The sequence below is a fragment of the Sceloporus occidentalis genome, unplaced genomic scaffold (genome assembly GCF_023333645.1).
Source record: "Sceloporus occidentalis isolate IW3139 unplaced genomic scaffold, rSceOcc1.0.p SCAF_1, whole genome shotgun sequence".
NCBI classification, from domain to species: Eukaryota; Metazoa; Chordata; class Lepidosauria; order Squamata; family Phrynosomatidae; genus Sceloporus; species Sceloporus occidentalis.
Window position 1 is genome coordinate 136,445,693 of NW_028316981.1, and position 27,663 is coordinate 136,473,355.

General features: G+C 41.4%; 1 protein-coding gene across 3 annotated transcripts; it reads left to right on the forward strand.

Annotated features, from left to right (window-relative positions):
• Window positions 1–27,663, forward strand: LOC149322251 (tRNA-dihydrouridine(16/17) synthase [NAD(P)(+)]-like). Of its 3 annotated transcripts, none has more exons than XM_089537994.1 (14): window positions 1–130; window positions 9,222–9,468; window positions 10,705–10,813; window positions 11,518–11,568; window positions 13,593–13,705; window positions 14,340–14,422; window positions 14,626–14,729; window positions 16,562–16,706; window positions 16,878–16,974; window positions 17,978–18,066; window positions 18,973–19,139; window positions 20,235–20,272; window positions 22,103–22,178; window positions 26,846–27,662. In XM_089537994.1, exons 2-14 carry the CDS (start codon window positions 9,232–9,234, stop codon window positions 26,992–26,994), a joined length of 1,458 nt encoding a protein of 485 aa, XP_089394120.1. In that variant the 5' UTR covers window positions 1–130; window positions 9,222–9,231; the 3' UTR covers window positions 26,995–27,662. The 3 variants fall into 3 exon arrangements, with proteins under 3 accessions (XP_089394120.1, XP_089394137.1, XP_089394130.1); XM_089538011.1 differs by having other exon boundaries at window positions 13,653–13,705; XM_089538004.1 differs by lacking the exon at window positions 11,518–11,568 and having other exon boundaries at window positions 26,846–27,663.

The window sequence follows — 27,663 nt, forward strand, 5'->3', positions numbered from 1 at the left end:
TGTTTGGTGTGACACCAGAGCCTCCTTGCCGGTCGGAGTGGGATGGCGGGGGCACCGCAGTCCAGGTGTCTCAGCGCCCTGCCTGGGAATGGGCCTCCGCGGGCGGCAGCAGCATCAGCATAGCCCCCAGGTACCCAGGCAGAGAAGCAGGGAGGGAGAAAGGGAGGACTCAGCTTCAGTCTGGGCAGCCACGCTCAGAGGGAAGCATGGCATGGGTTGCCTTATAGCCATCTCCTGAGCCTCCTCCTTTGGAGCATCGTTGGTGTTGGTGTTATGGGCCTCCGAGTCGCCTCTGACTTAGGGAGACCTCAAGGAGGGCCTAGAAAGAGCACGTAAAAGTTACAAGAAGTTGATATAAAATTAAATTATCAGATTGGGTCACAACACTGGAGGTCATTTGGGTTATGTAATTAGAGATCATCTGGGGGATGTTGCCATTGCTCTGACCCCTTTTTGATCATGCAGTCTCTCTCATTTTAAAGGTGTAGGTATACAGTGACTCGCTATCATTATTATTACCGTCATTTATTTATAGAGCACCATTGATGTTCATGGCACTTTGCAACAGAATAAAACATTTATAACTACTTCAATATAAAATATTAAGTTACAATACTAGAATACAATACTAATTATTATTATTATTATTGCTATAATTTATGTAGCACCATTGATGTAGCAACAGTGCAACTAAAAAAGCTCCACATACACAAAATAAGAATAAAAGGTAATTATAGTAAGTCTCTAGTATGATCTTGGTCCCATTTGTCCAGAGGAGGCTTGCCAGGGCCTTCTTCCCCCGAGGAGGCTGAGAGCATGAGACTTGCCCAAGGTCACCCAGTGGCTTTCATGGCTGAGCTGGGAATTGAACCCTGGTCTCCAGAGTTCAAATTATAGAGTTCAAACATGTGTCAACAAATATGGAAAACAAAACAATGACCAACAGAAAACTGAGGCAAAGAAAGTGTTGAGAAGTTCTGCCTTTTCTCCATCCCCAGTTAGTACTTTGCCATCGTCTCTATGCAGCAACCATACCATTTCCTTGTGCTTACTTTTGTTGTGCACAAAATTTAAAAAGCTTTTAATTGTTTTTAATCTGTCTGGCAAGCCTAAATTTATTCTGTACTTTAGCTTTTCTTTCCTTCCCCCTATGTATACTGACTATGGGGCGAAACAGACAGGCAGGAAGGAAGGAGCGGCCAAAAGCCACTCCTGGCCCGATCACCCTGGGGCCACGGCAGCTACACACTGCAGTCCCCAGTTCACCTCCTGCTGCAGTCCCAAATGGATTGTGAAAAGGAGCAGAACATATCTGTTCCTTTTGAGCTGGTTTTGGGCTCCCTTAGACAGTGCCAAGGCAACCTCAGGGCAGCTTCCAGGGGCATCTAATGTCTAAATGCCATGCCCCCAGATTGGCCAGAAGCTGCCACCCACCTGCCCATCTGTTTCAGACCTATATGCTTGAATTCCTCTTTGGTGTTTTTTCATTTTTGTACATTTTTTAACACTTAGCTCAGTTGAAAGTTCTTTAACCATTTTAGTTTCTTTAGACACCTCCCATTTTCCCTTCTTTTTTAGTTTGTGCTTTAGTATCTCACTTTTAAGAAACTCACATCTATCCTGAACTCCGTTCTCTTTCAGTATTCTTGTCCATGGAACTACAAGCAATAATCCCCTAAATTTAAAGAAACTGGATTTCTTAAAGTCTGGAATGCATGTCTGGCTATACTTGGCTTCCCTTTCCCACTGTATAACAAATTCCAAGAGAGCATGGTCACTTCCACCTAAGGATCCCACCACGTCCACCTCATTAACAGGGATAACCCTGTTGGTTAGGATCAGATCTAAAATAGCTGATCCCTTTCATGCTTCTTCCACCTTCTGGACCAGGGGTCGGCAACCTACGGTCCACGGGCCGGATCTGGCCCGGCAAGGTCTCGGGACCGGCCCCAGCCCGGTCCTGCCACCGATTGCCACCCCCGCCGCAGCTTAGGTGCTGCTCCGGGCGCCCGCGGGGGCCTCGCTGCCATCCTCCTCCTCCATCGCGCATGGCCGCGCAGAGGAGGCGGAGGAGGGCAGTGAGGTCTGGGGTGGAGGAGGTGAAGGTGGAGGCAGTGCCTCCGGCGCGCGGCCGCGCCACCTTGCTCGCCTCCCCACGGCCTCCAGCTTCCCTCTCGGCCTCCGTGGAGGGCAGCCTCCGCAGAGGCTGAGAAGGAGCGCGCAGGGCCGCCGGCTTCCATGGAGGGCAGCCTCCGCGGAGGCCGAGAAGGAGCACGTGGGGCCGCCGGCTTCCCTCTCAGCCTCCGTGGAGGGAAGCTTCCGCGGAGTCCGAGAAGGAACACACAGGGCCGGGAAAGAGGGCTCCCCGCCGGCTCTTTCCCGACCTCTGACGGGGACGGGGCCCCTCAGGGGCCGGCAAAGAGGGGGAGGCCTCCAGCACTGGCGGCCCCCGCTGGCTTTTTTGCCAGCCTCTGACAGGGCCTGGGTCCCCATTAGGAGCCAGGAAAGAGGGGGAGGCCTCCAGCGCTGGCCCGCCCCCGGAGGGTGGAAGCTCCGCCCCTGGCATGTGGCACCGCCCCCGGAGGGTGGAAGCTCCACCCCTGGCACACAGCCCCACCCCTGGAGGGTGGAAGCTCCACCCCCCCGGCTATCTGAGGGACAGCAACCTGGCTCCCGGCTCAAAAAGGTTGCCTACCCCTGTTCTGGACAATTAAATTGTCTGCAAGATAAGGAAGAAATTTGTTGCACTTCATGTTCTTGGCAGAAGTTGACTGCCAACATATATCAGGATAGTTGAAATCTCCCATTATTACTCTCTCCTTTTTGAATGTGTTCTCATCTCCACCAGGAAGGCATCATCCATATCCTCAGTCTGGGTTGGAAGTCTGTAGTAGACCCCCACCATGACATCCCTTTTATTTCTTTCCCCCTTAATTCTTACCCAGATGCTCTCAACCTGGCTTCCTGGATTTAAGTCATGGATCTCTTTACAAATATAAATATCCTTAACATATAAAGCTACTTCCCTAGGTCTATATCTCTGAAATAGATTATACTCCCCTGTTACTACATTCCAGTCATGAGACTTATCTCACCAGGTTTCAGTGATTACTACAGTGTGCCTGCATTTTACGTGGGCATGACTTACGCAGTTTTCAGAAGGGGTAATGGTGTGCACGCACGAGCTCCATTCTTTTGAATGGGGCTCAAGCATATGTGAAATTCCTCTTATGCGGGGGATCCAGAACGGATCTCCTGCATAAGGGAAGGGCCCACTGTATATCATATTTATTATGCTGTATTAAGAGTTCCTGTTCATCTTGTTTATTTTGCATGTTCTCTGTGTTAGAGACATTTAAGCCCATGTGTATCTCCCCCCCCCCCCGCGTTGTTCTCTAGTACTGCTTGCCCTGCTCCTTCTCTACACTTGGTCTCCGCCCCCCCCCCCCCAAGCAATTCCTGAATTTTTTGCCCTTCAGAATACTGTCTCCCTCCCCACCAGAAGTCAATTTAAAGCTTTCCTGATCAGATTTGTGAGCCTCTTAGCAAAAAGATGTGGTGCTACAGAAGAGTACTGAGGATACTTTGGTCAGCCAAAAAGATAACTAAATGGGTCCTAGAACAGAGCAAGCCTGAAATCTCTCTGGAAGCCAAGATGATAAAGTTGAGGTTGTCATAGTTCAGTCATGTCTTGAGAAGGAATTACTCATTGGAAAAGACAATAATGCTAGGAAAGGTGGTGGAAAGAGAGGAAGACTGCATGCTAGTTGGGTAGACTCTATTAAGGAGGTCATGGTTATGAATTTACAGGACCTAAGCAGAGCAGAGGAGGATAGGGATAGGGAGTCTTGGAGATGTCTTATCCACAGGGTCGCCATGGGTCGGAATTGACTCAAAGATGGGTAACAACAACAAGTCCAAAATCATAGTCTAACACTCAAACCACTATACCACGCTGGCTCTCTTACTGGGTGAACAAGGCCAAAAGGCTCTATTGCTGCCACTTGCTTGTCTGCAAAGCACCATCTCACATCTCACTGAAATGCTGTCCGCTTTCTTACAGAATGTGTCATCCCAGCAGCAGAAAGGGTTTATTTGTTTGTTTTGTGAAGGAGTGGCATGTGGCAACTACAGAAGACCAGTCCTTTTTTATTTAGGTGACAAAAGTAATGAATATACATACATACACACACACACACACACACACACACACACACCCCAAGTTGGCAACCCACTCCAGTCAGCTTCCACTACACAGGCAGGTATCCTTGTCTCATAAAAATCAGAATTAAAAAGGTAAGTCCACCTTTAACCATCTATTCTGAGGAGTTCCACAGAACACCTTGTGGAAAGTTAGTGTATTCTCTGTTGTTGTTATTGTGTGCCTTCAGGTCATTTGTGACTTATGGCGCCCCAAGGTAAACCTGTGTGTCATGTATTTTATGCATTTTGGTTGACCAATTCAAAGTATTACTGATTTGTGAATTTGTGTGTCTATGATTTGTGCGTCTGTGCATTTTCAAGTCAACTATTGACTGTAGGCATTTCTTAAGTAAGGAGTGTGCCAGGCCCACAATACCTGGTATTTAGTGGTGGTCTCCAGTTCAAGTAACAACCAGAGCTGAGGCCCCGTTCTCACTGGCACTTTTGCGCTGGAAGGAACTGGAAAGCTTCGGTTTCCCCCTCCCTGAATCCCTCCGGAAGCAAGTGCTGACTACCAATTCAGGGGTATTTTAACCCGAATGCCCTCTTGGAGAAATCGGGTTTAACATGAAGGTGCCTGTCTGTCAATCAAATTTAGTTCTGCGATCGTCATAGGTGACGTTTCCAGCACTCATTGGGGCATCGGAAGTGTGCATCCCCCCTCCTTTTTTTTAAAGAACCAGGCGCCAGAATGCGCACATTTTGTGAAATTTAAAAACCTCCTCTGTGTGTGTGTGCTGTGGGGGTTTGGGTCAGTGCAGGTTATGATCTGCCCGTAGCCCCATTTTCAACCCCAAAATAAGCTAATGCCATCTCTGCATCCTGTATCCCCCTCCTTGCCACCCCAAAATGCCTCATACGCATGTAATAATAATAATAAATTCCTCACCTCAGAAATGCCAGAAAAGAAAGCGATGCCATACATTATTTGCTTTTCCTAGGCTACCCCTGAATTCCTTAGAGACAGTAGCAAAAGCATTGTGTGTATCAATTTGCCAGTTTGCCAAATTGGAAAGAGAAACGTTGTAACATTTGCATTACAGCATTCATTTGCAAAGGGAAAAAGCCTCTTGCAAAGTGCTCCTTTCAGCGAGGAAGCGAGGAAATGAAAGGGAAAGTGAACAAGCAGCTAGCCACATTCATCTAAATATATATCTACCTGAAGCAAAAAACATGCGCATAGACGGTCAAAAATAATTTTAAAAAATTAAAAATCAAAAGGAAAAGGTCCCTGTAAAGTCAAAGGCTTTCATGGCCGGCATCCATAGTTTTTTTGTGGGTTTTTCGGGCTATGTGGCCATATTCTAGCAGAGTTTCTTTCTGACGTTTTGCCAGCATCTGTGGCTGGCATCTTCAGAAGATACCAGCCACAGATGCTGGTGAAACATCAGAAAGAAACTCTGCTAGAACATGGCCACATAGCCCAAAAAAACCACAAAAATCTATAGAAAAGGTCCCTGCTGGAGAGCAGAGCCTTCGCTTGCTGTGGCCCTCTGACCTGCCTTGAATTGACCCTTCCTCCTGCTCACGTTCTATCTATATATCTATTGCAAAAAACATGCGCATAGACTGCCAAAAATAACTTTAAAAAATCAAAAGGAAAAGGCCCCTGCTGGAGAGCAGAGCCTTGGCTTGCTGTGGCGCTCTGACCGGCCCTGAATTGACCCCGTCAGTCACCCCGATTCCCCCTTTTTGCCTCCTGTCATTTGCCTTCTGTCAGATTCCCCTTTTTTGCATCCTCTCTGGCTCCTTCCTCCTCCTCCTCCTTTGCCCCGATGAGGGGAGGGCATGCCTTGCCCACTGCCCTCCCTCTGACCTAAATCCCTCCCCTGAACTTGACCTGATCATGATTGGGGGCATGTTCATATTTCACGGAACCCGGGTTTTTTCAAACGAGACGGCTTTTGCCCCGATTCTAGATGACCCGTGCTAAATCGCATTTGCTTGTGCATGCCTCGAAATGGATTGTGACAGATTCGGGGCCAATATGAACTTCACATGCAAGAATCGATTCCTGATCTGGGGTAAAGTGTAGTCTGAATGGGCCCTCTGCTTAGTTTCCAAGATCAGATGCCTTTAGGGTATTTAGGTGGTAAGGCAAACCTATCATGGGGTTTTCTTGGCAGAATTTGTTCAGAGAGTGTTTGCCTTTGCCTTCCTCTGAGGCTGAGTGAGAGCAACTTGCCCAGGGACACCCAGTAGGTTTCCATGGCTAAGCAGGAATTTGAACCCTGGTTTCCAGAGTTGTAGTTTAATGTTCAAATCACAGCACTGCACTGGCTCTGTTCTCTGTTATGCTCCAAGAAATAGTCTTCATCCACTTTCCTAACAAGGATTGGTAAATTCTGAACTTTCTACCATTGAAGAACTTGAAGAAACTGCCTAGGAAATGTGTTTTTATTTCCCCCTTTGGGGGGGGGAGGGGCTATCTACTGGTTTAGTGTCTAATTATTTGAAATGTAGAGATTTCTCCCTGCTGATACAGCTTCATGGGGCACAAAAAGGGAGGGAAGGGAGGAGCATGGAGGGAAGAATTTTTACTTACAGTAAAAAGTAAATATAAACCAGTAAATAATCAGTCTCCCTGGTGCTTCTAGATTCTCTCACACACACACCTTTTCTTATGCTGAAACAAACTAGCACAGATATTTATCTGAAAACTTCATAGGAGAGAGAGTGATAAATCTTACTCAGTTAAAGTTTTAACATGGTAATCTGGATTTCTTGCAGTGCTTTGCTGATGTAAAACATCAGTGGAGGAGGAGATGACATTGTTTTTTCAGTGCTGTTTATATAGCATCATTTTCATTATGGCCCTGATTCTGAAGGTAGCATTACTAAGGTATAGTTTTTTGTGGGTTTTTCGGGCTATGTGGCCATGTTCTAGAACAGTTTCTTCCTGCCGTTTCGCCAGCATCTGTGGCTGGGATCTTCAGAGAATGTTTGCCTGGAAAGGACTTGGCTATATATATTGTGTGACCTGGATGACACTTTCACCATTTGGAGCCATGGAGAAGAAGATCTGGCTGTGTTCCTGAACCATCTGAACAACATTCACCCCAACATCCAATTCACTATGGAAAAAGAAAAGGAAGGAACACTGCCATTTTTGGATGTCCTAGTCATCCGCAAACCGAATCTATGTTTGGGTCACACAGTATACAGAAAACCCACACATGCAGACCAATACCTGCACAAGAACACCAACCATCACCCAGGACAAAAAAAGAAGCACAATCAAAACACTGGTAGACCAAACCCTGTGAACCCCACTTCTTGGAAGATGAACTGAAGCACCTAGACCGGGCTCCACAGGCTATTGGTTATTCCAGCTCAGACATCAGAAGGGCTGCCAGGCCCAGGAAAACCCAGAGGAGTGAAGACAAGCAGCCACCCAAAGGGAAGGTATTTTTACCATACATCAAAGGAGTCACAGACAGAATAGGCAAAGTGGCGAGGAAGCACAACCTGCAAATGGTATACAAACCGACGAAGAAAATCCAGCAAATGCTTTGCTCAGCCAAGGACCAGAGAGACCCTCTCACAGCCGCAGGAGTTTACCGCATACCATGCAGCTGTGTACAAGTTTACATAGGGACCACCAAGCGCAGTGTGCAAACAAGAATCAAGGAACATGAGGGGCCAGCCAGAAAAATCAGCAGTAGCAGAACATGCCACAAACCATCCTGGGCATAAAATACTTTTTGAAAACACTGAAATTCTGGACCATGCCAACCACTACCATGTCAGGATGCACCGGGAAGCCATTGAAATCCACAAACACCTGGGCAGTTTCAACAGGAAAGAGGAATCCCGTAAAGTAAACAAGGTTTGGCTACCAGTCCTGAAAGATAGCAAGATAAAGACTCAACAAATGCAAATGAGAAATCTCCCAGGGTCAGGGCTTTCCCAGTAGACAATGAGCACTAATCAAGCAGACATTAATCCTCTTGTGCAGACACTCACACCCTGAAGACTGCCATTAGCAACAAACAGTATACATGCAAATCACTCCTGCCTTTCCAGGTCACACAATATTCTCTGAAGATGTCAGCCGCAGATGCTGGTGAAACGTCAAGAAGAAACTCTGCTAGAACATGGCCACAGAGCCCGAAAAACCCACAGAAAACTAGGGATGCCAGCCATGAAAGCCTTCGACTTCACATTACTAAGATATAATAATATAATGGTAACAAATCATGGGTTCTGTTTAGACTTGCCACTAATTAATGTAAGTCCTTAATAAATCATAATAAAATGAGGTGGAAGTTTGAAACAGGTCAGCTTGCTGAATCATAAAATGATAATTTAAAAAATAGGGGCAGACACAAATGAAGTGCTAACGGTTCCTGACTATGATGTACCTTGTGGTGCTACAGAAATTGCAATTCATTATTATGTTACAGCTCTATAAAAATATAGTAGAGGCCTGTCAGTATTATTATCTGACTTGAAGAATATGTTGCTTACACATTTATAAGCATACACATGCACACCAGGGCTCCTCAAATATTTATTTTTCCCATAAAAAAGCAGTCTGTGCACATATGTGTATATATTTAAATATTGATGTTGTGTGCTTTCAAATCATTTCTGACTTATGGCCACCTTGTCATGGGATTTTCTTAGCAAGATTTATTCAGAGGGGATTTGCCTTCGCCTTCGTTTGAAGCTGAAAGAATGTGACCAGCCCAAGGTTACTCTGTGGGTTTCCATGGTTGAGCGAGTATTTGAACCCAAGTCTCCACAGTCATAGTCCAATACTAAGCCCACCACACCACACTTCGTATTTAAATGAGTCTACTCTAAATCCCTTGTGCATTCCACTGAGTGTGCTTGCTTCAGGGAGCTGTGTGCATGATGAAACTGAAAGACATGTGAATGTCATTGCTAAGAGTTACTGCCTGAACAGTTTTAATCATTACTATTAGCAAATGTAATATTTTTTCAAATTGCAATTATTGTTCATTAGAATCAGTAGGAGAATGTTAGCATCTATTGTTTTAATGCTTTTGCAGTCACAGGAAGATGCCCAAACTGAAAGGTTTTGAGTTCTGGAGCAACACACTGAAAAGTGCTCGTTTTGTGGTTGCTCCCATGGTGGATCAGAGCGAGTTAGCGTGGAGACTGTTGAGCCGCCGCCATGGAGCCCAGCTGTGTTACACACCTATGCTGCATGCTCAGGTCTTTGTCAGAGATGCCAATTACCGCAAGGAAAACCTATACTGCGATGTGTGTCCAGAGGATAGACCTTTGATTGTGCAGGTAATAGCAATTACATGATTTCTCTATGGGTTTTATACTCTTTGGAATGTGCAGCATTTCTTTCTATAATAAATATATTTATGACTTTAAACTACCTATTTGATGCAATATTCATCATAAGGTATAATTACACCTATGTGGAGAACAATATGTACTATATACCAATATTATATGAGTCATTAATTTTGTGTCCTTGAAATCAGTACGATTTCATATGAAGATCATGTCCAGTGAGCAAACGCTTCCCTGTAATAGCATGACTGCTGCATTTGGATTTCTCCATGAGAGATAGAATGATGAGAGTTGTTCTTAGGATGTGTCTGTAGTCTTTTTTAGTCTCACTGTATAACTTTTTCTTCCAGACTGGACTGCTGTGGTACAGTCGTATGTTGTTGAATTGGCTTTTTTTTAATGTCTTGTCCCCCATCAATCTTCGTTGAGATGACACATATACTACTCAATTTTTAATTGTGTCAGGAGCGTGGCTGACAGACCAATGTTGTGCATCCCTAGCAGTATCTATGCCTTTTAGGGGCTGGTTACATTATCCCCTCTTTGAGAAAAATGTATTGCAAAATGGGAGGTAGCATTTGTGATACAACCTGGCATGGATAGTGACCCATACAAAACTGTTCACTTTTAAAATACAGTGGGCCCTCCACATTTGGTGGGGTTAGGGATGCAGGACCCCATGAAAGTGGAAAAACTGCAAAACAAGCAAACAAAAAAACCCCCAACCCACTACTATTTTTAACCTCTCTAGGAATCTCTAGGTCTTCCAGTGCAACTCTACAGTCAACATCTGCCAGAAGTTGACTATAGAATTGTGCTGGAGAACCTAAAAATGGCTGCAGAGGTCTTCTCTTTAGGAGTTGCTATGTCCTTCATTGTGACTTCTTGTAGATTTTGACTACAGAGTTGCACTGGAGGAACAAGAGAGTCCTAGAGATAACATGAATCAGATTTGTGAATAATCAAATCTGCAAAATTCAAAGCTGCAAATGTGGAGTGTTGACTGTACAGGGTGCCCAGTGTCAAACTTGTAAGGAAAACTTGTTAAGGAAAATCACTTGGGATGGAGGGTGAAGAAGATGTACTTAATAGTGCAATGAGAATGACATCCACAACATTTGAGGTGTTCAATTGTATAATAATCTGTTTTATAAACTCTCATACTTCTAGTATTTCAGTTTTAAATGTCTGATTTATTCTTTCATTTCTATATATCTTTCACAGTTTTGTGCCAATGATCCAGAAGTGTTTGTTCAGGCTGCCTTGCTGGCTCAAGATTACTGTGATGCTGTTGACCTGAACTTGGGGTGCCCTCAGATGATTGCAAAGAGAGGTATGTACAAACTAGAATCTGAAATAATGCAGACTGTTATATGGTACCGTTTATGTGGGTGTAAGCCCCATAGAATGTAGTGGGATATCTGAGGAAATCCAAAAGCGAATATGCAAACTCTGCTGAGTGTAATGGTAAATATTCTCCATTGGGAGAGGCAGGAAAAATAAATTATTATTATTGTTATTATTAAATACTTCCTGGTAAGTCTGCTTAGGATTGTAGCCTTGGCTTCTGCTGCAAACTCAGAATCAGTCTTTAAGGTTTAAAACAAGTAAACCCATTTGCACATCTTAGCTGAAACTTCCATTTAAATGCTCTGCTGAGCTGTTTTATTGTTAGGCTTTCTTTAGTCCTTTATTTAGGAAATAAAGGAAGCAGTATTTGGCAGAGGAAAGGGCAGATAAGATGCTGAATTGGGCTCCTGGGAATTTCAGTTGATGTGAAGACAAAAAAATTGCAGTGGATACACTCTGAATTGAAGCTTTCAGTCTCTGCCAAGCGCTAGGCCATTGCATTTCTCATATGAACCCTGAGAGAATAGCTTATTTGCTAAATAGGAGCTAGAAAATGTGGTTCAGATTGTCTAAGCAGAAACAGTCCTGTGGATATGTATTCATCTCTGAGCATTTTGTCCATACCGCAGTGAGTTATCCCAAGCCATATGTTTAAATTTATTTATTTACTTACTTACTTACTGGTAGGTCACTATGGAGCATTCCTACAGGAGGAATGGGACCTTCTTCAGAGAATGAGTAAGTCCATGAGGCTCTTGAGCAGGATGTAAATATAATAATTGTCTATGCTGAAAGATTCAGTGTATAGATTCAGGTTTTGATCTTAAAAAGAAAGCATTGCTTTTTAGAGGTCAGTTGAGGCACATGCTTAATTAATGTATAAAGTTAGTAGGGAACAACAAATATGGAGCTGGCAGAATAAATAAGAATAAAGAACAAAATAAATGAATATAACAAACTTGGAGAAATAGTGTTATTTCTATTACATAAAGTCAAGCTGAGAAACCTGAAAGGGAGGGGGCATGCTTCAGCATGATGTAGTGGTTGAGTATTGGACTGTGACCATGGAGACAAGGGTTTGAATCCCCATTTAATAATAAATAATAAACATTTTATTTGTATACCACCCTTCCGTAAGATCAGGGCGGTTTACAGCATTTAAAATACACAAAATTCCAATAAAAACCATATCAAAATTTACAGATATGACATAAAAACAGAAACAAAACAACAACAACAAATGCCTCCGGGTTAGCCAAACCGTTGCCTGTGCGGCTTGTGCGGTGGGGGGGCCTATACGGACTTAATCGGGGAATGCAGCTTGAAACAGGTGGGTCTTCAGCTCCCGTTTAAATTGGGCCAGGGAGGTAACTGAGCGGAGCTCAATGGGCAGCGTGTTCCAAAGGGCCGGGGCGGCGATGGAGAAAGACCTCCTAGAAGTGGAGGATAACCTCGCCCCGGGAACCCTAAGGAGTTGCTGCCCAGATGTTCTGAGGGTGCGAGGCGGAAAGTATGGGGAGAGGCAGTCCTTCAGGTATCCTGGGCCCAAGCCATTTAGGACTTTGGTCATGGAAACTAACTGAGTGGCCTTGGGCAAGTCACACTCTCTCAGACTCTGAGGAAAGCCATGGCAAACCCTTCTAAAAAGATCTTGTCAAGAAAACCCTGTGATAGGGTCACCATAAGTCAGAAATAACTTGAAGGCACACAATAACAACAACCTATAGTAGAAGTCTCCAGCCTGCTCATATTAAAACCACAACTGATTTTAAAAACAGCACAATAAAAATAGAGTTGGGGGGAAACAACTTAGGAGACATCAGACTGTACTCAAAACAGATCAGAGAATAAAATGCATATCAGTAAAATGAAATTAACAAGCTTTAAAAGTCTGAGGTCTAAAACACACTGCAGAAACAATCAAGTTTGAGACTGCTTTAACTGCCCTGGCTCAATTTTAGGGAATTTTGAGAACAGTAGTTTTGTGAGCCATTTAGACTTCTCTGTCAGAGAGCTCTGGTGCCACAGTAAACTACAGTTCCTAGGATTCCCTAGCACTGACCCAGTGCAGTTAAAGCATTCTCAAACTGGATTATTTCACCAGCTGCCAAAAAGATATTTGAGTAAATACAAGGTAGGACTCTCTGAGGAGTGCATTCTTCAATGAATACCATTACTAAGGAGGACTTATGCCTCTGTAGCTACCTGCTCCACCTCAAGTGGTGGCAGGCACCCAGAGATGTATTATAGAAAGATCTCAGGGACAGGATAGATGCATGTGAGAAGAACTGATTTTCAGCCTATACAAACTTTTCCTATGCAAATGAACGCATGATGATATTCAGCCCTTTGTGAGAAAATATAATTTTGATTCTTTTGGGTAGATTCTCAACATTTTCCCTTCACCAACAGAAGACTGCAGCCAGTGAAACAGAGAGAGCTATGATTTCCAGTTAAAAATTAATTTCCCTTTCTTTTTAGCCATACTCTACTCTAAATCTGATCCAGAAAGTCTCCAAGATACTGCATATGGGAGAAAGAATGATAGAAAATTGCTTCCCTCTTTCTGCTGACAGAAGCCTTCTGTTGGTGAAGGAAATTAATTGGATTCAGCCCTCTTTTTTGCTTGCTGCTCCATTAAGTAGTAGACAATGTAATATAATCAATACAGGGGGAGAAAGAGTGCTGCTGTTTAAAGCTCTGTTACACATTATCAACAAGAGTTAAGCCCATTTCAAAATTATCTTTGTCTTGTTTTCCAGTTATGTTGGCTAACGAGAAGCTCTCTGTTCCTATCACATGCAAAATCCGTGTTTTCCCAGAAATTGCCAAGACTGTGAAATATGCCCAGTTGCTGGAAGAGGCTGGTTGTCAAGTAGGGAATCTACTGTTCCCTGTTATGTTGCAGTAATTGCAAGGTTCTAATATTCTTAAAGAGATGGGCACTCAAGAAAATTTTAGTAGCTTGTATCTTATAAAAAGAAATGATGATGTAAAGCTACATCCTGGCAATGTTATAACCAGAAATTAAGTTTCCTGACTCATTGGTAAAACAGTAAGATCTCAAAAAATAAAATATTGCTGGAGTATGTCACTGAACTGAAGTTCAGTGAAGAAGTTGGAAACAATCAAATAGGTCACCACCAGTGCTATTAGTGCTATTGTTCTTTCTGCATTTTTATTGAAAGCAATAGGTCCACACCCAAGTTTCATTCTTCATTGAAATTAAAACAGAGTTCTTACAAAATAGGCTCCGTTTATGATTTCTGAAGACACTTCCCTGCTTCTGGTAGAAAGTTTGGTGTTCAGACTGTTTGAGGCCAGGGGCTTAACAGGTAAAATGGGAGGATTGCTACTGAATTATAATCCCTACACAGCATGTGAAATGTTAGAGGCAGGAAGTCATTATGCAAAGCATGTGTGTATTTGTGTGTGTGTGGGACGGGGTAGGACTTTCTTTCATGTGGTCAGTTCACACACATTGGAAAACAAATTTAACTCTGTTCTAGCTCCTGACTGTCCATGGCCGCACCAAAGAACAGAAGGGCCCTCTTGCTGGTGTAGCCTCCTGGGAGCACATACAGGCAGTGAGGTAAGCTACCAGTAGACAGCATGGTGATGCCAAACAGTTTTTTTCACCCTATTGCCCTGAGGCTAAATGCATGCAACTAATTATGTAGTCCTAAAAATTAACACTGGCCCTTTGATAACAGGAATAGAAGAAACTGTTTTTAGTTTTGACTTGCTATGGATTTGCTTTTTGCTTTTACTTATCACCTTTTTTTCCTGCCATAGAAAAGCTGTAAAGATCCCTGTCTTTGCAAATGGAAATATTCAGTGCCTAAGTGATGTGGAGAAGTGTATTCAGAAGACAGGTGTTCAGGGTGTCATGAGTGCAGGTAAATGATTCTCTCCTTAGATACTTTTTAATTACTCTGTTCAATGAATCCATGATAATTCCATGCCAGGTGATATTAATTAACCTTGCTGTAAATACATTTGTGTGCTGCTACTTCTTAAAAAAGTTATTTTAACCTTTAGACAATTTAATCAATGTATCTCCTGCCTTTCTCCCAATGTGAGACCCAAGGTAGCTTCCAGTATAAGTTAAAGCAAAATACAGTTAAAACCATGTATAGTTCTAAGTGATAAAAACCAATTAATAAGTAATCAAATTAAAAACACTAATTTTTTTTTAAATGAGTGATGGTAAAAGTATGACACACCCTGTTAAAAGGCCCTTCTTTTGCAGCCAGTTAACAGCTGAAGACCTGTCTGAATAGAAAGGGCTCTGCTTGCTGGCAGAAAGAGAACAGAGAGGAGGCCAAAGTAGCCTCCCATGAGGGGAAATTCCATAGCCTGGGAACAGCTGCTGAAAAAGCATTCTCCGTGTTCTCACCAAATGTGTCAGTGACAGTGGCGGGACTGAGAGAAAGTCCTTATTTAAGAATCTTAAAACTCAGGCAGGCTCATATAGGGAGAAACAATCTTTCAGTCTGGACACAGGTCATATATGTCATAACCACATTATGCATTGTTCACAGAAAAAGACCAGTTAGAATAGACAGTGTATGCTCTATTTAGGTTATTGGTCTAGCAGCTGACATAAGTAGAGAGGTAGGATAGTTGTCTAGATAAATAAGAATTTGATTTTATGAAGAGAAGATCAACTTTGGATGATCAATTCATAATAAACTTTGGACAATCAATTCACAAAAATTAACAGATAAAGAATTTTCTTTTACCTTGGCCTGTACAAATGATGCTATTAAGAATGTTGGCCATACATGTAGTATCTGCTGTGATTTTATCTGAAGGTGGAACAACAGTATATGGAACAGAACTTTGTTTAACTCTGGACACTTAAATGGAAAGTTTGGGGCAATTTTTTTTTTGTTTTTGTTCTAATTATTCATTCAAAGTTTAGTGGTTGTTCAGGAAGTAAAGCAGGAAAGGAGTTAATCAAAATGTGCTTACAGCATAGTGCAATAGTTTCAGACTTGGTCAAATCCCTTCTCAGTTACAGTGCTCAGTGAGTGAATAGCTGAGCATTGTGGTATTCGACCTTAGAGTGTGTTACAAAGGTAAAATTATGTTCAGCAAGCGACCTAAATTACCTGATCAGTTTGAATAATTGAGGACAGTTGTAGGTCTTGGTACAGGCATCAGAATTTTCACAGGGAATGCAAATGGAACATTTAGGGGTAGAAACTGGGAGGTGGTGGAGGATATGGTGCTTAGTTTTTTGTGGGTTTTTTGGGCTATGTGGCCATGTTCTAGAACAGTTTCTTCCTGACGTTTCACCAGCCACAGATGCTGGTGAAACGTCAGGAAGAAACTCTTCTACAACATGGCCACATAGCCCCAAAAAAACACAAAAAACTATTGATGCCGGCCATGAAAGCCTTCGACTCCGATATGGTGCTTCTTTCCCTATAGAAATCCTCCCACCCATTGGCCTTTACTCCATGGGACTTATTGCTACACTCAGTTGAGGAAATGAGCATAAAAAAGTGAAAGGGCATCAACAGGAAAGACTAGTTTTTCAGAAAAGGTGAAATACTGTTTGCCTCCCTGCCATTTCCCCCTGCAAATGCTCCATCACCATCAGACCCTGTTACCCTCTACAAAAAAGTGGGTTTATATCCATGAAAGCATATGCAAAATTAAAAACCAGTTAGTGTTAAATGTGCTGTCACATCTCTTTTTTCTTCTGGCTCTTTCTTCTCAGAGGGCAATCTTCACAATCCAGCTTTGTTTGAAGGAAGAAACCCTGTAGTTTGGGAGATGGCTGATGAATACCTGGACATAGTACAGCAGTACCCTTGCCCTCTGTCCTATGTCAGGGCTCATCTCTTTAAGCTTTGGCATCATACGTGAGTAATTTGGCTACTTATAGCCCCTCATTCTACAAGCTGAGGAGAGTTTAAAGGGCATGGCAAAACTAGAAATCTGTAGCTCATTTAAAAATATCAGATTTAGGATCTGGTTGTAATTCTTTTCTGCACCTTAATCCTTATAGAGTGGTTCACATTCTGCTTCCTCAGGCTGCAAGTTCACCAGCAACTGCGTGATGAATTGGCAAAAGTGAAGACACTGGATGGACTTGTAGCTGTCAACCAGGAACTGAAGCTACATTGCCAGGTACCAATCAAAGAGCCCAATAACAACTCTCATTAAGTTCGTTATTTTTCTCAGATCATGGTCTATCATTGCACTCCTGACTTCAAGTCACCTTCCACCTTTATTTCTCTAATATGCCTTTGAGCCCCATTACATCTACAGCTTTCATAGCAAATGAAGATGGCAGCTGGCTGGAGCCCTATGGATTCTGAAAATTGCCTCTGACCAAAAAAAGAAATGGGCTGTTGATGGTGGCACTGTCTAATAAGCTTGGGAGAAGGAAGTAGAGGAGAACTCTGGAAGTGCAGAAGATGGCAGGGAGGGGTAGAAACATGCAGGGAGGTGTTGTGACAGATGTGGGAAGATGGGGAGCAGAGAAGACAATGAGGAGTGATATGGGAGGGGAGGGACATGTTTCTCTGTGTGAAAGATGTATATACCTGCATGTGTAAATTAATTTAAGGAGTCATCTTGATAAATGTATTTATGCTTGTGGGTGAGGGTCCCTATGGGAAGAGAGATGGGATGAATTGGCTGATAGAGTTTGCTTTGTCTGAAATTAATGGTTAACTTCCCACAGAACTGGTGGACTGTTGAAGCAGAACATCCTGAGTTCAAAGGAAGAGTTTAGCATTTGAGGGTCTATACCTGACTAATGCTGTATACTCCACTTATTGGGCAAATGATTTGTCTGTCAACCTTATATGAATCAGGTGTTTCATAACATCAGAATAATTTTTCAGAATTACTAGTGAGTTCCCACCCCCACCCCAAATCTTAGCACCCTGATCTAATCATACTCCTCTACCACTTTTTCTCTCTTAGAGAGGGGTAATATTATTGTTAAAAGTCCGTTTTTAAAGTGAATTTAAGGAGCTCACATGTTTGCCCAACAATTCTGGTGTATTTGCATTTGAAAAACATGTTGCTTTAATTCAATTTTTGTTCCTTCTATCATTTGGGAGTAACAATGAATGGCTTTAGAGAAAGCTGAATTTGTCATTATTTCTGACTGTGCTCATAGAAAGAAATGGCTCAGTTGAAGGAAGAAGAGAAACCAAAGGGAGGATTGCCTTTCTTCCATTGGATTTGTCAGCCATACCTCCGGCCAGGGTAAGTCTCTGTATTACATGCAATATATTGCACAAGGTTATACAGTTTAAGGAGGATTAAACCAATTATCTGTGGTCCTTGGATGATATCTTAGCAAACATATGGGTATCTGGCGGCCAAAAATGAGTTTCCTCTCACCTTGCCTGGCAACAAGAGAAAAAAAATGAGCTGGAATATTTGGAGGTAATGATGATACTTTATCCCTTTTCCTTTGAATAACCATCTCCCTCACCCCCATGTCATTGTATGCTGAGTTATACATATATTTTACCCTGGAATTTCACTCTGGATTTGAGAATTCCTTCCTAAACTTCAAGATAGGTAACAAAAAGTAACATGTTTTTGGTCACACATGTTGATACTGTTTTCTGAGGCTGGCTGGGAAGCAATAATGTACTTGAACCATAACAACAACATAACATAAATGGACACCATCAATATTTTTGAAGAAGTGGGTGGTGAAGATAATTTTTGAGGGGGAGGTGTTCTTTTTCCCAAGAGTAGTATGTATGTGATCTTTACTGACTGATATCTAGTCAGTCATCTTCTAAGGAGCCTGAAATTCTGGACATTCTACCAATGTGTGTACAATGACATAGAGAACTTTCATTCATGGTAGAGCTAGGTGAACACATAATTATTGCATCATTTTTCTTTTAAGTACCTATATACCATGGGTAGGCAAAATGCTCCCCTCCAGAGGTTTTTGGGCTAGAACTAACCATCAGTCCTGGCCAGTGTAACTGATGGTAAGGAATGCTGGGAATTACAGTCCAGCAACATTTAGAGGACAGGACTTTGCCCACCCTTGCTATTTGCCATGTGCCCACTTCTGTAAAAGTGGGATCCACACAAAAAGCAATTGTTACCTTGTTTTTTAAATACTGCGGTGATTAACTTTCACAGGCCCAAAGAGACATGCAAGGAAAATGGCAGTAGTGGTATAGAAGGAAGTACACGGGTGAAGAGAGCTCTGGAAGATGAGGAAGATGGCAACTCTGATTCTCTTTCAAAGAACAAACAAAAGAAGAAACTAAGAAATCCTAATAAAAGCTTTGATCCATCCTTAAAACGTAAGATGTAGAGCTACAGTATTTAGTCATTGTGATAGATAAGAGATGGGCAACATGCAGACCACATGTGCCCCCTCTAAATTTGGCAATTGGTAATGTGGCAGAAGTGGAGGTAACCTTTCTGCCATGTGCACCCTAAAACAAGGGGCTTAAAGAATACACACTTTGTCTTAAAAGAGACTCTTAACTCTGAAAGCCACATAGAACTGTAATTTCCCATTAAAATAAGGTTTGGACTCCCTACTCACTTTGTTTTATGTGAGGCAGGGGGCTTGAAATTGGCTGCCAGACTTGCTTAGAATTGTACACCCTTGTGATATTATATTAAATTATTTCTGATCAAGTTATGATAAGCTCCTGGTTAATTGAACAGAAGGTCTTCAAAAGATCTTCAGGGTTTTTTTAAAAAAATAATTTTTAATGTGAGCATTTTAATATCTGTACATGGTAAATGCTAGTTTACAAGGAAATTTGCCTTTTTTTTTAAAAAAAAGTATGTTTTTTTCTTGTATGGATTTGTTTAGATTTAATCAAGACTGCTTTCTTATATATACTAATGTTCTTATGCATGCTGGATTGGGTGGCAGTCCTAATTAAAAGCAAAGACTTTTTATTCCTAATGGCATAAGACAACACCATGAGAGGTTGCTCATAACACCTTTTCTCTAATGTGATTGGTAACATTTTTTGTAGATGAAATAGACATCAAAATAGCATAGAACTATTAACCACAAAATGCACATTTTCATGTGAAATATGTTGCTTTGACTCCCATACCGAATAAGTGTTGTTCACAGTTTGTCTCATGGTAGCAGTCACAATAGTAAAGGTTTACTTTTTAATAGTTCTTTGAATTCTCATCCAAACTTTCTTCATCTTCATTCATTTCTTTCTGAATGATTCTGTCCATTTACTGGGTGAATCCTTTGGTCTCCAGTAGCATTACTTTAACTTCAAGTTATATATATTGGTTTCAATTTTTTTCATTGTTGCATTTTCTCTTGTAAATTTTGTTTTTTAAAAAATTAGGATGTGGAAATTAGATGTAAGTAACTAAAAAATAAACATCTGTTTAAACTACTATTTCTTTTCCAGCTAAATATGCAAAGTGTGATCAGTGTGGAAACCCAAAGGTAGGTCTGCCTTAATCTCTTTCTCTTTTTATTAATACTCATTAATGCCTTCATCATCCAGTCTTAAGAGAAATTACAATTGCTATGCTGTATCCTTGTTGCATTGGGACTTTTTCCAGTGAAACTGCTGCTCAAGGCAAAGCTTAAAGTGTTAAATAGTCTGACTTTGTCCTCTTTGTTCTCTTTCTCAAAAGAGCAGTTTGTTGGCCAGTAGTTCATTGCTGAGAAATGTTTGTCACAGTTTGAAATGTCAACTTTGAAAACTTGCCTCGAAAAGAACTGCCTGCCAACTGAATGTCACTTATTGTAGAATACAGACAAATTTCTTTATTGGGCTGTATATATGTGCTAATCTTAGCAGGAAACTCAAACTATCAGGATTGAGGAAGAGGTACTGGATATAATGCTACAGAGCCAGCATATAAGGCACACAACAACAACCTAATGTTGCTGAGACTTATAACATTATGTGCTTTAACATTCTGTTTTTTATGCCAGATGTATTTTCCACCATCCTTCTTTTGATTATAGTTTGATTTAAGCAATTAATTTTTAGCTGCTTTTATTATTTGTTCAGCAGTTAGCTATTCAGGTTTATGGTACTGTGCTGCCATCTGCTGGGCACCTGTGAAGCAGTCTTCTTGCCTTACATTCTGGAATGTGTGCATTTCAACATCCACTCTGAAAAGAGATGAAGCTGTGACTGCCTACCCCCAAATTGCCTTTATAATTAACTGGGTATTTTTGTCTGTTCTACCTCTGGGGTTAGATAGTAGAGAGTTCAGATGTTAAAAAGGAGGTGATTCAAATTGTTGGGTCTAACGGGAGTGCTAAAAGATAGACAATAATGTTTGTAGCATGCACTGTCCACAGGTTCGAGAAACTAGGGTGAGTGGCAGAGTAAATTTATTTATGGTGAAAGTATTTTATGAACCACTAAAATAGCATTGCAGACACTCTATGCCCCTGTGAGCAGCCCTCATTAAATGATAAAGACATAACTTTATGGGACTGTCAATTGTTGGGGATATTTTAATGCTGCAGCAGGTGCACAGACAGAACTTACAAATATTATAGAGTCAAAAGTAAGAAACACTCTCCTTTCCCAATTACTTCCTTCTAGTGGTTAAAATATACTTTTCAGCAGCACTGTTTTCTTGTCATAGGAATATATGCTATATTCTGCATCCTATTATCAAATGGATTCAGTGCTTTCTTTTGCCCAGTATACACAGTGATCTAGATTGGGACAATTATCTGATCAAATTGCTTTGGGGTCAGAGCTTCTTTTATCTTAGGGTGGAGGGATAATTCACCTGGGACAGTATGCTTTATTGAGCCAGTGTTATACAACAGTCAAGTATATAGATGAAATTAATTGAATTAAATGTGGCCTCTACTACTTGGTTGGCCAATAATTCATTATTTTAATTCTACTGTTTCAGATATTTGTTTAAGCTAAATATCATCTGATCATACTTAGTTTTAAGAACAGACTCTTGATGTAGTGTATATGGTACCATGGTGTTTCTAAACAGTGGAACCCAGTCATTCTTCTAAAGGTGTCAGCAGATTGTATAGGAGGACACACACACACCATATTTACGTCAAGTGAAGCCTACTTTTAATATGTGCTCCTAAAGGGATTGTTTTCCTGTGAGAAAAGGTTCCTTTCTCTTTTACTATGAAAAATGATATGAAAATTTTTGAGGGCTTGAGGTTTGTTTCATATCCTGATTTAAATCCAATGAAATACTTTATCTTCCAATCCATTGGCATTTTAGGATTCCTATGTGAATATTGAGACTATTAGTTTCTTTCTGTTCTCAGGGTAACAAGTGTGTGTTTAACCTGTGTCGAGGATGCTGTAAGAAAAGGGCTTTTAGAGAAACAGCAGATTGTCCAGGTAAATATAACATGGCATAATTTTCCTTATGTGTGAAATAATTTTATTTATTTATTGAAATTATTTTTAATAAGTAAAAAAGTCACAGAGAATAAAAGCTGAATAATACAAATAGCACGAACAGTTAACTAATATACAAAACAATATAATTTACAACTAACAAGATAGGATAGGAAAATGTTTCCAACTTTCTTCTACAGGTATACTTCATTGTAAATTCCACTCCTATTTATCTTCCCCATATTCTTCATCATGGTGATATATACATTCATGTATATATTTAACTTAATCTAATTAATAAAACCAACAGTAATCAAATCACCCTTATTTTTTTTCAGCGTCAACAAAACATTTCCAGTCTCCAAAATCTTGTCACCAGATTTTCTTTAATCAAAATAGTTTATTGAACACCTGCCAACTCCTTCAGCTTAGATAGCCACTTTTCTTTCATGGTGATTAAACCCTCTTCCATTTCTGAGCATATGTTATTCTCACAGCTATGACCATGTACTGAATTATTCTTCTGTGACTCTTCTCCAATTGTTCGTCCATCATTCCTAGCAGAAAAAATTCAGGTTTCATTTGAAAATGGATCAATACAATTTCTTTCGTCATACTGTGTATTTGAATCCAGTATCTCTTAGCTCTCACACATCCACCACATATGATAAAAAGACTCTTCCTGTTTATTACTTTTTCACCCTATATTTGGTTATCCTTTCTACATCTTAGACAATTTCTCTGGCATCATGTACCATCACATTATAAAAATTCTCTTTAAGATTATAACACAAAGTGAAATTTAAACTTTTTGACCACATCCTTTCACACTGCTCCATTTGTATGTGATAGGTCCAATTTACAGTCATCCCTCCAAATTTGCGGCTTTGATATTTGCGGATTTGATTATTCACGGATTTCATTAATATGTTCTCTCTAGGAATCTCTAGGTCCTCCAGTGCAACTCTGTGGTCAACTTTAACTAAAAGTTGCACTGAAAGACCATTTGTAGCTACTCCAGTGCCATTCTATGGTCAGTGTATGTTGGATGTTGACCACAGAGTTGCACTGGAGGACCTAGAGATTCCTAGAGAAGTGTCCTCTCAGGTAAAAACAGTGTTTTTGTTATTTGCAGTTTTTCCATATTCACGGGGGTCTTGTTCCCCTAACCCTAGTGAATATGGAGGGACAACTGTAGTCCTTAATTTCCTGATGCATTTCTTGTTTCAATTCTTCATTACTTTTGTCTTGTTTCCGAAACTATTTCATCATATATTTCTGGATTTGCTTAACTTTATCCGCCATGTTAGCCATTTCTGCAGAGGTTACTGTATCAGCTGATATATCGACCAAAATTCTCCTTATTTCAGTAGCTTTCTTTGCTTCTGTAGCTCTAGTAACTCTAGCTGTTATTTTCTGTATCCACGGATTCTGCATCTACGGATTCAGCCATCTATGGCTTGAAAATATTAACCTCCCCAACAAAACAAATCCAAAAAGTAAACCATGGCAGGGGGTGGTCCTAGAACCAAACCCCTAAAGATACCAATGGCCCACTGTATATTGACTTTCAATTGTCCACTAGGTGGCAGTATTTTCCAAAGTGATCGTCTTAGCTGTTACAATACTTCTGGCTACTAAATGGCAGCACTCAACCTGTACAGTATATTCAGTTCATCAACGTTTCTTCATCAGTTAGTTATGTCTAATAATGGCTTAGGTGGGGATGCAGTGGCTTAGTGGTTAAGATGCCAGTTCTGACAACTGGAAGATCACAAGGTTGGCAGTCTGAGGCCTGAGTGCTGCATGAGCTCGTGTCACTTAGTCCCAGCTTCTGGCAAACTAGCAGTTTGAAAATATGCAAATGGAAGTAGGTAAATAGATTTCACTTCTCAGTGGGAAAGTAACAGCGTTTGGTGCAGTCATGCTGGCCACATTACCACTAGAGCAGTCCTCGGACAACGCTGGCTCCTCGGCTTAGCAACAGAGGTGAACGCTGTCCTCTACAGTTGGTACAACTAAACATTCATGTCAAGGGACTAAATTTACCTTTACCTTTAAGAATGGCTTATCTTATCTGTAAATTTTCTTTCATTTATTCCTTTAACATTAGCCTCATGTTCTACATTAAAATATAGTACAAGCAATGTATCTGTGGGATTGATACCCTTGATTTCATTTAGCAGTGTTCAAAAAATATGGTCTCTCTAGGCATCTGGGGGGCCTACAGGATGACCCTATGGTCAATTTCTGCCAGAAATGTCGGGTTCACTGTTATCTTCGATTTTCACTATTCATGGTGAACATATATATCCCTTGCATATACAGAGGTTGTACTGTATAATCAAAATACTGGTCTTTTTTAAAAAAAAAATTAACTTTTTTACTTTAAACATTTCACTCCTCCCTCCCAATCATGCACAAACATTTTTATTAGAACCAGGAGACTTCTCAGATTCCTTATTTTCACCTCTGCACTTGAGATAGCTTTGTTAATTTCCTTCAACTCCCACTAGAAGAAAAAGTTTGAGACAGGTTCTGGGTAATCTTAAAGTCCATTTAAATAATGGCTAACTTGGGTAGCCAAACACATTTGTTCTGTCCACCTCCACACAGAGAGCAGGGTTGAAACGGGCTGTTGTGGTTGACCCCAGGTTTCCTCCCAAGTCTGGTCTGCAATTGCTGCTGAAGTCATCCTTGAGAGTAGGCTAGCTCTCAGAAACATCCAGTCATCATCTATTCCCCCACTGGAAACCATTGTGGAATACTTTTAAAAGAAAGATTTTTCAAGTCAAACTGTATAATAGTTTAAGCCTGTTGAGTATTCTGCTACTTAAAAACATCAGTAGTTCAGAAACTAGAAAGTTTAAACTGTACTTATGCTTGACTGATCAGGCTGTTACAGGGAAAGCATGACATTTCCAAATGGTGCACTGTCATTTTTAAATTTACAAATAATATTAGAGGTGGGAGGGTTTTTCAATTGATTTTTTTCATGTTCATAGCAGACAACACCTGCGTTCAGGTTCTGGCAAGATATTGAAAAATTATACTCATTTGATAGAACAGTAATTTTTTTTTACTCAATGATCACTTTTATTTAACGATGCAAACATCGCTGATCATGCATACAAGTTGACATCTGACATCTGTTAGCTGTCTTTTCTGTTTGTTGCATAGGAAAATAGAACAGTAATTATTAAATAAATTGGTTTTATGCACACTTCAATTGTAGAATAATTTCCCCTCTTTTCCGAATACTCATTAATCATCCTTCCCTGTATCTAATCCTCATGAATGTTTATATTTGTGTTAATTTTCAGTACTCTTTTGAGGCACCACTCAAAAGACTGTAATACAGCTTTCTCCAATAATATACTATTAATATTTGCTACAAACAGTTCAGGATTGCTAATGCTTAAAAAGCATGTATTTTTTTGCCTCAGAATATCCCAAAATATCCACTAGCCACCATCATTCTAGCCATTGTCCAGCCATTTTCATTGTCTATAGATCTTCTGCGAACCAAGGGAAATTATGTTCAGATAGGTATGTGAAGCAATACATGGAAAACCTACAGTGTGTAAATAATATATCTAAATATTTTGTGGATTGAGCCCATTTCCCCAAAATAGCCACATTTTATATCTCTTTCACATTCACCCCTATAAATTCTTTGAAGCTATTACAGTCCATCCATGCCTTACGTGGGGCATCCGTTCCGGATCCCGCCACATAAGGCGAATTCTGCCTATGCTCGAGCCCCATTGGAAACAATGGGGCTCGTGCGCGGTGGCGCGGCGGTGTGGGAGCACGCGGGGCGCAACAGGCACACGCGCCCATTCAATTGAATGGGACGCGCCGCCCCTTCCGCCCCGTGGCTTGAGCACGTATGCTCAAGGCCGCGTATGGTGCACCCGCGTATGGCGCGGGCGCGCTGTACTTTATATTTTGAAACCTCATGTAATTACAGTAATAACAGTTCTGTACTGGGGTAATTTTGGCGCGTTACAGACCGCTGAAAAGCGATGGCCTGCACCCGCCCCTTTCCCCGCCAGAAAGGGGCTTCAGTGGCTAGAGCGGCAGCCGCTGAGGCCCCGATCCGCCGCTTTTCGGGCCGCGAGGAAGGGACAAAAGGCCGCTTCCCCATGGCCTGGAAAGGGGTGTCCTTGGGGCTTCAAGCCCCAAGGACACCCCGCGGTGGTGGGGAGGAGGAGAAAGGGGCTGTTTGGCCCCTTTTTCCTGTGTGTCTCTGGGCGCAGCCATCTAAAGGCTGCGCCCAGCGACGCAAACCTGGAAGGAGCTCCGAAACGGAGCTCCTTCCAGGGCCATGGAAAGGGCGCACTAAGCGCCCTCGCGCGGCCCCACTATGTAACAACCGCACCGCCTCGTTTGGAGGCGGTGCGGTCGTGACATAGTTATAGCAGCACCCGTGTGGAACAGCCACCGCCATTTTGTACGTGCTGAGCACGTACTAGGGTTGGGGGGTGCGGAAGCGCCGCCGCTGACTAACCCTAGTATGTGCTCAGCACGTACTTTAAGGCCCGTCTGTAACGGGCCTTAGATTCTCTAATTGATGCTTGAGTTCACAAAATAGTATGTCTTTCCCTAATGGCTACATTTGAGCTGCTAGCTAACCAAGTCATATTTTCCTTTTTGTTCTCTAGGTCATGGTCTGCTTTTTAAAACCAAATATGAAAAAAGTCTTTTGTGGAAAAGTGGGCAGTCCAGTTTGGAAAAGGTTGAAGTGACAGCACAACAAGGTGAGGTGGAGGAGACATTATTACTGAAAGAAGCTATTGATGGTGTCGCATGAGGCCTTGGTAATTCCTCCTGGATTTGCGAAGTAGCCTCTGTCTCCCTCCCTGGGCCAAAGAAATGTCTGCTTCCAGAACACAAGCACGTGATGCCACAGACCAGATTGATAGGTCTTATTAAGGAAGTTTCTTTCTCAGGGAAATGTCTTGTAGTGGAAATAAAAAGGATGCAAAGAAGGCTTTTTTTCACACTGTGTTTGAAGGATTTCAAAGGACTGAGCCAGAAGCACCGACCTCAATATGCTGCATTGGAGACACCTTTAAAGAAATGACCTGCCTGTTAAAAAAATTGTGTATGGTTTTAAAATGGACAAATAAATCTTTTATATAAGAACAGGGTTTTCTGGAATATTATAAACACAATGCTTAAGTACATAGGACAGCTTGTGGCACACAAATGAGGAGGTCAGCAGAGATGAGCATTCCAGGACAGGCAGGACAATCAGCATTCAAAGTAAACAGCCATGCTCTAAACATGAACTAAAATAAGAAGTTTGAGTTTTGTGACTAAAACTTTGTAATTCTCCAACCCTTAAGAACTAACAAAAAGCAAGAAATGATTTTGCAAAAATCCAACAGAACTGGGAGGTGTAAATTTGTTAGCTATTTAGTAGTGTCTTGTTAATAACATGGTTATTAAGTTGCTAGTAAAACTCCAATTTGGTTGA

Coding starts and splice junctions, on each gene's coding strand:
- LOC149322251 (XM_089537994.1), top strand. CDS start 9,232: ATGCCCAAACTGAAAGGTTTTGAGTTCTGGAGCAACACACTGAAAAGT. Junction 14,423..14,625: donor GAGCACATACAGGCAGTGAG/GTAAGCTACCAG, acceptor TTCCTGCCATAG/AAAAGCTGTAAAGATCCCTG. Junction 16,707..16,877: donor TTTAAGCTTTGGCATCATAC/GTGAGTAATTTG, acceptor CTGCTTCCTCAG/GCTGCAAGTTCACCAGCAAC.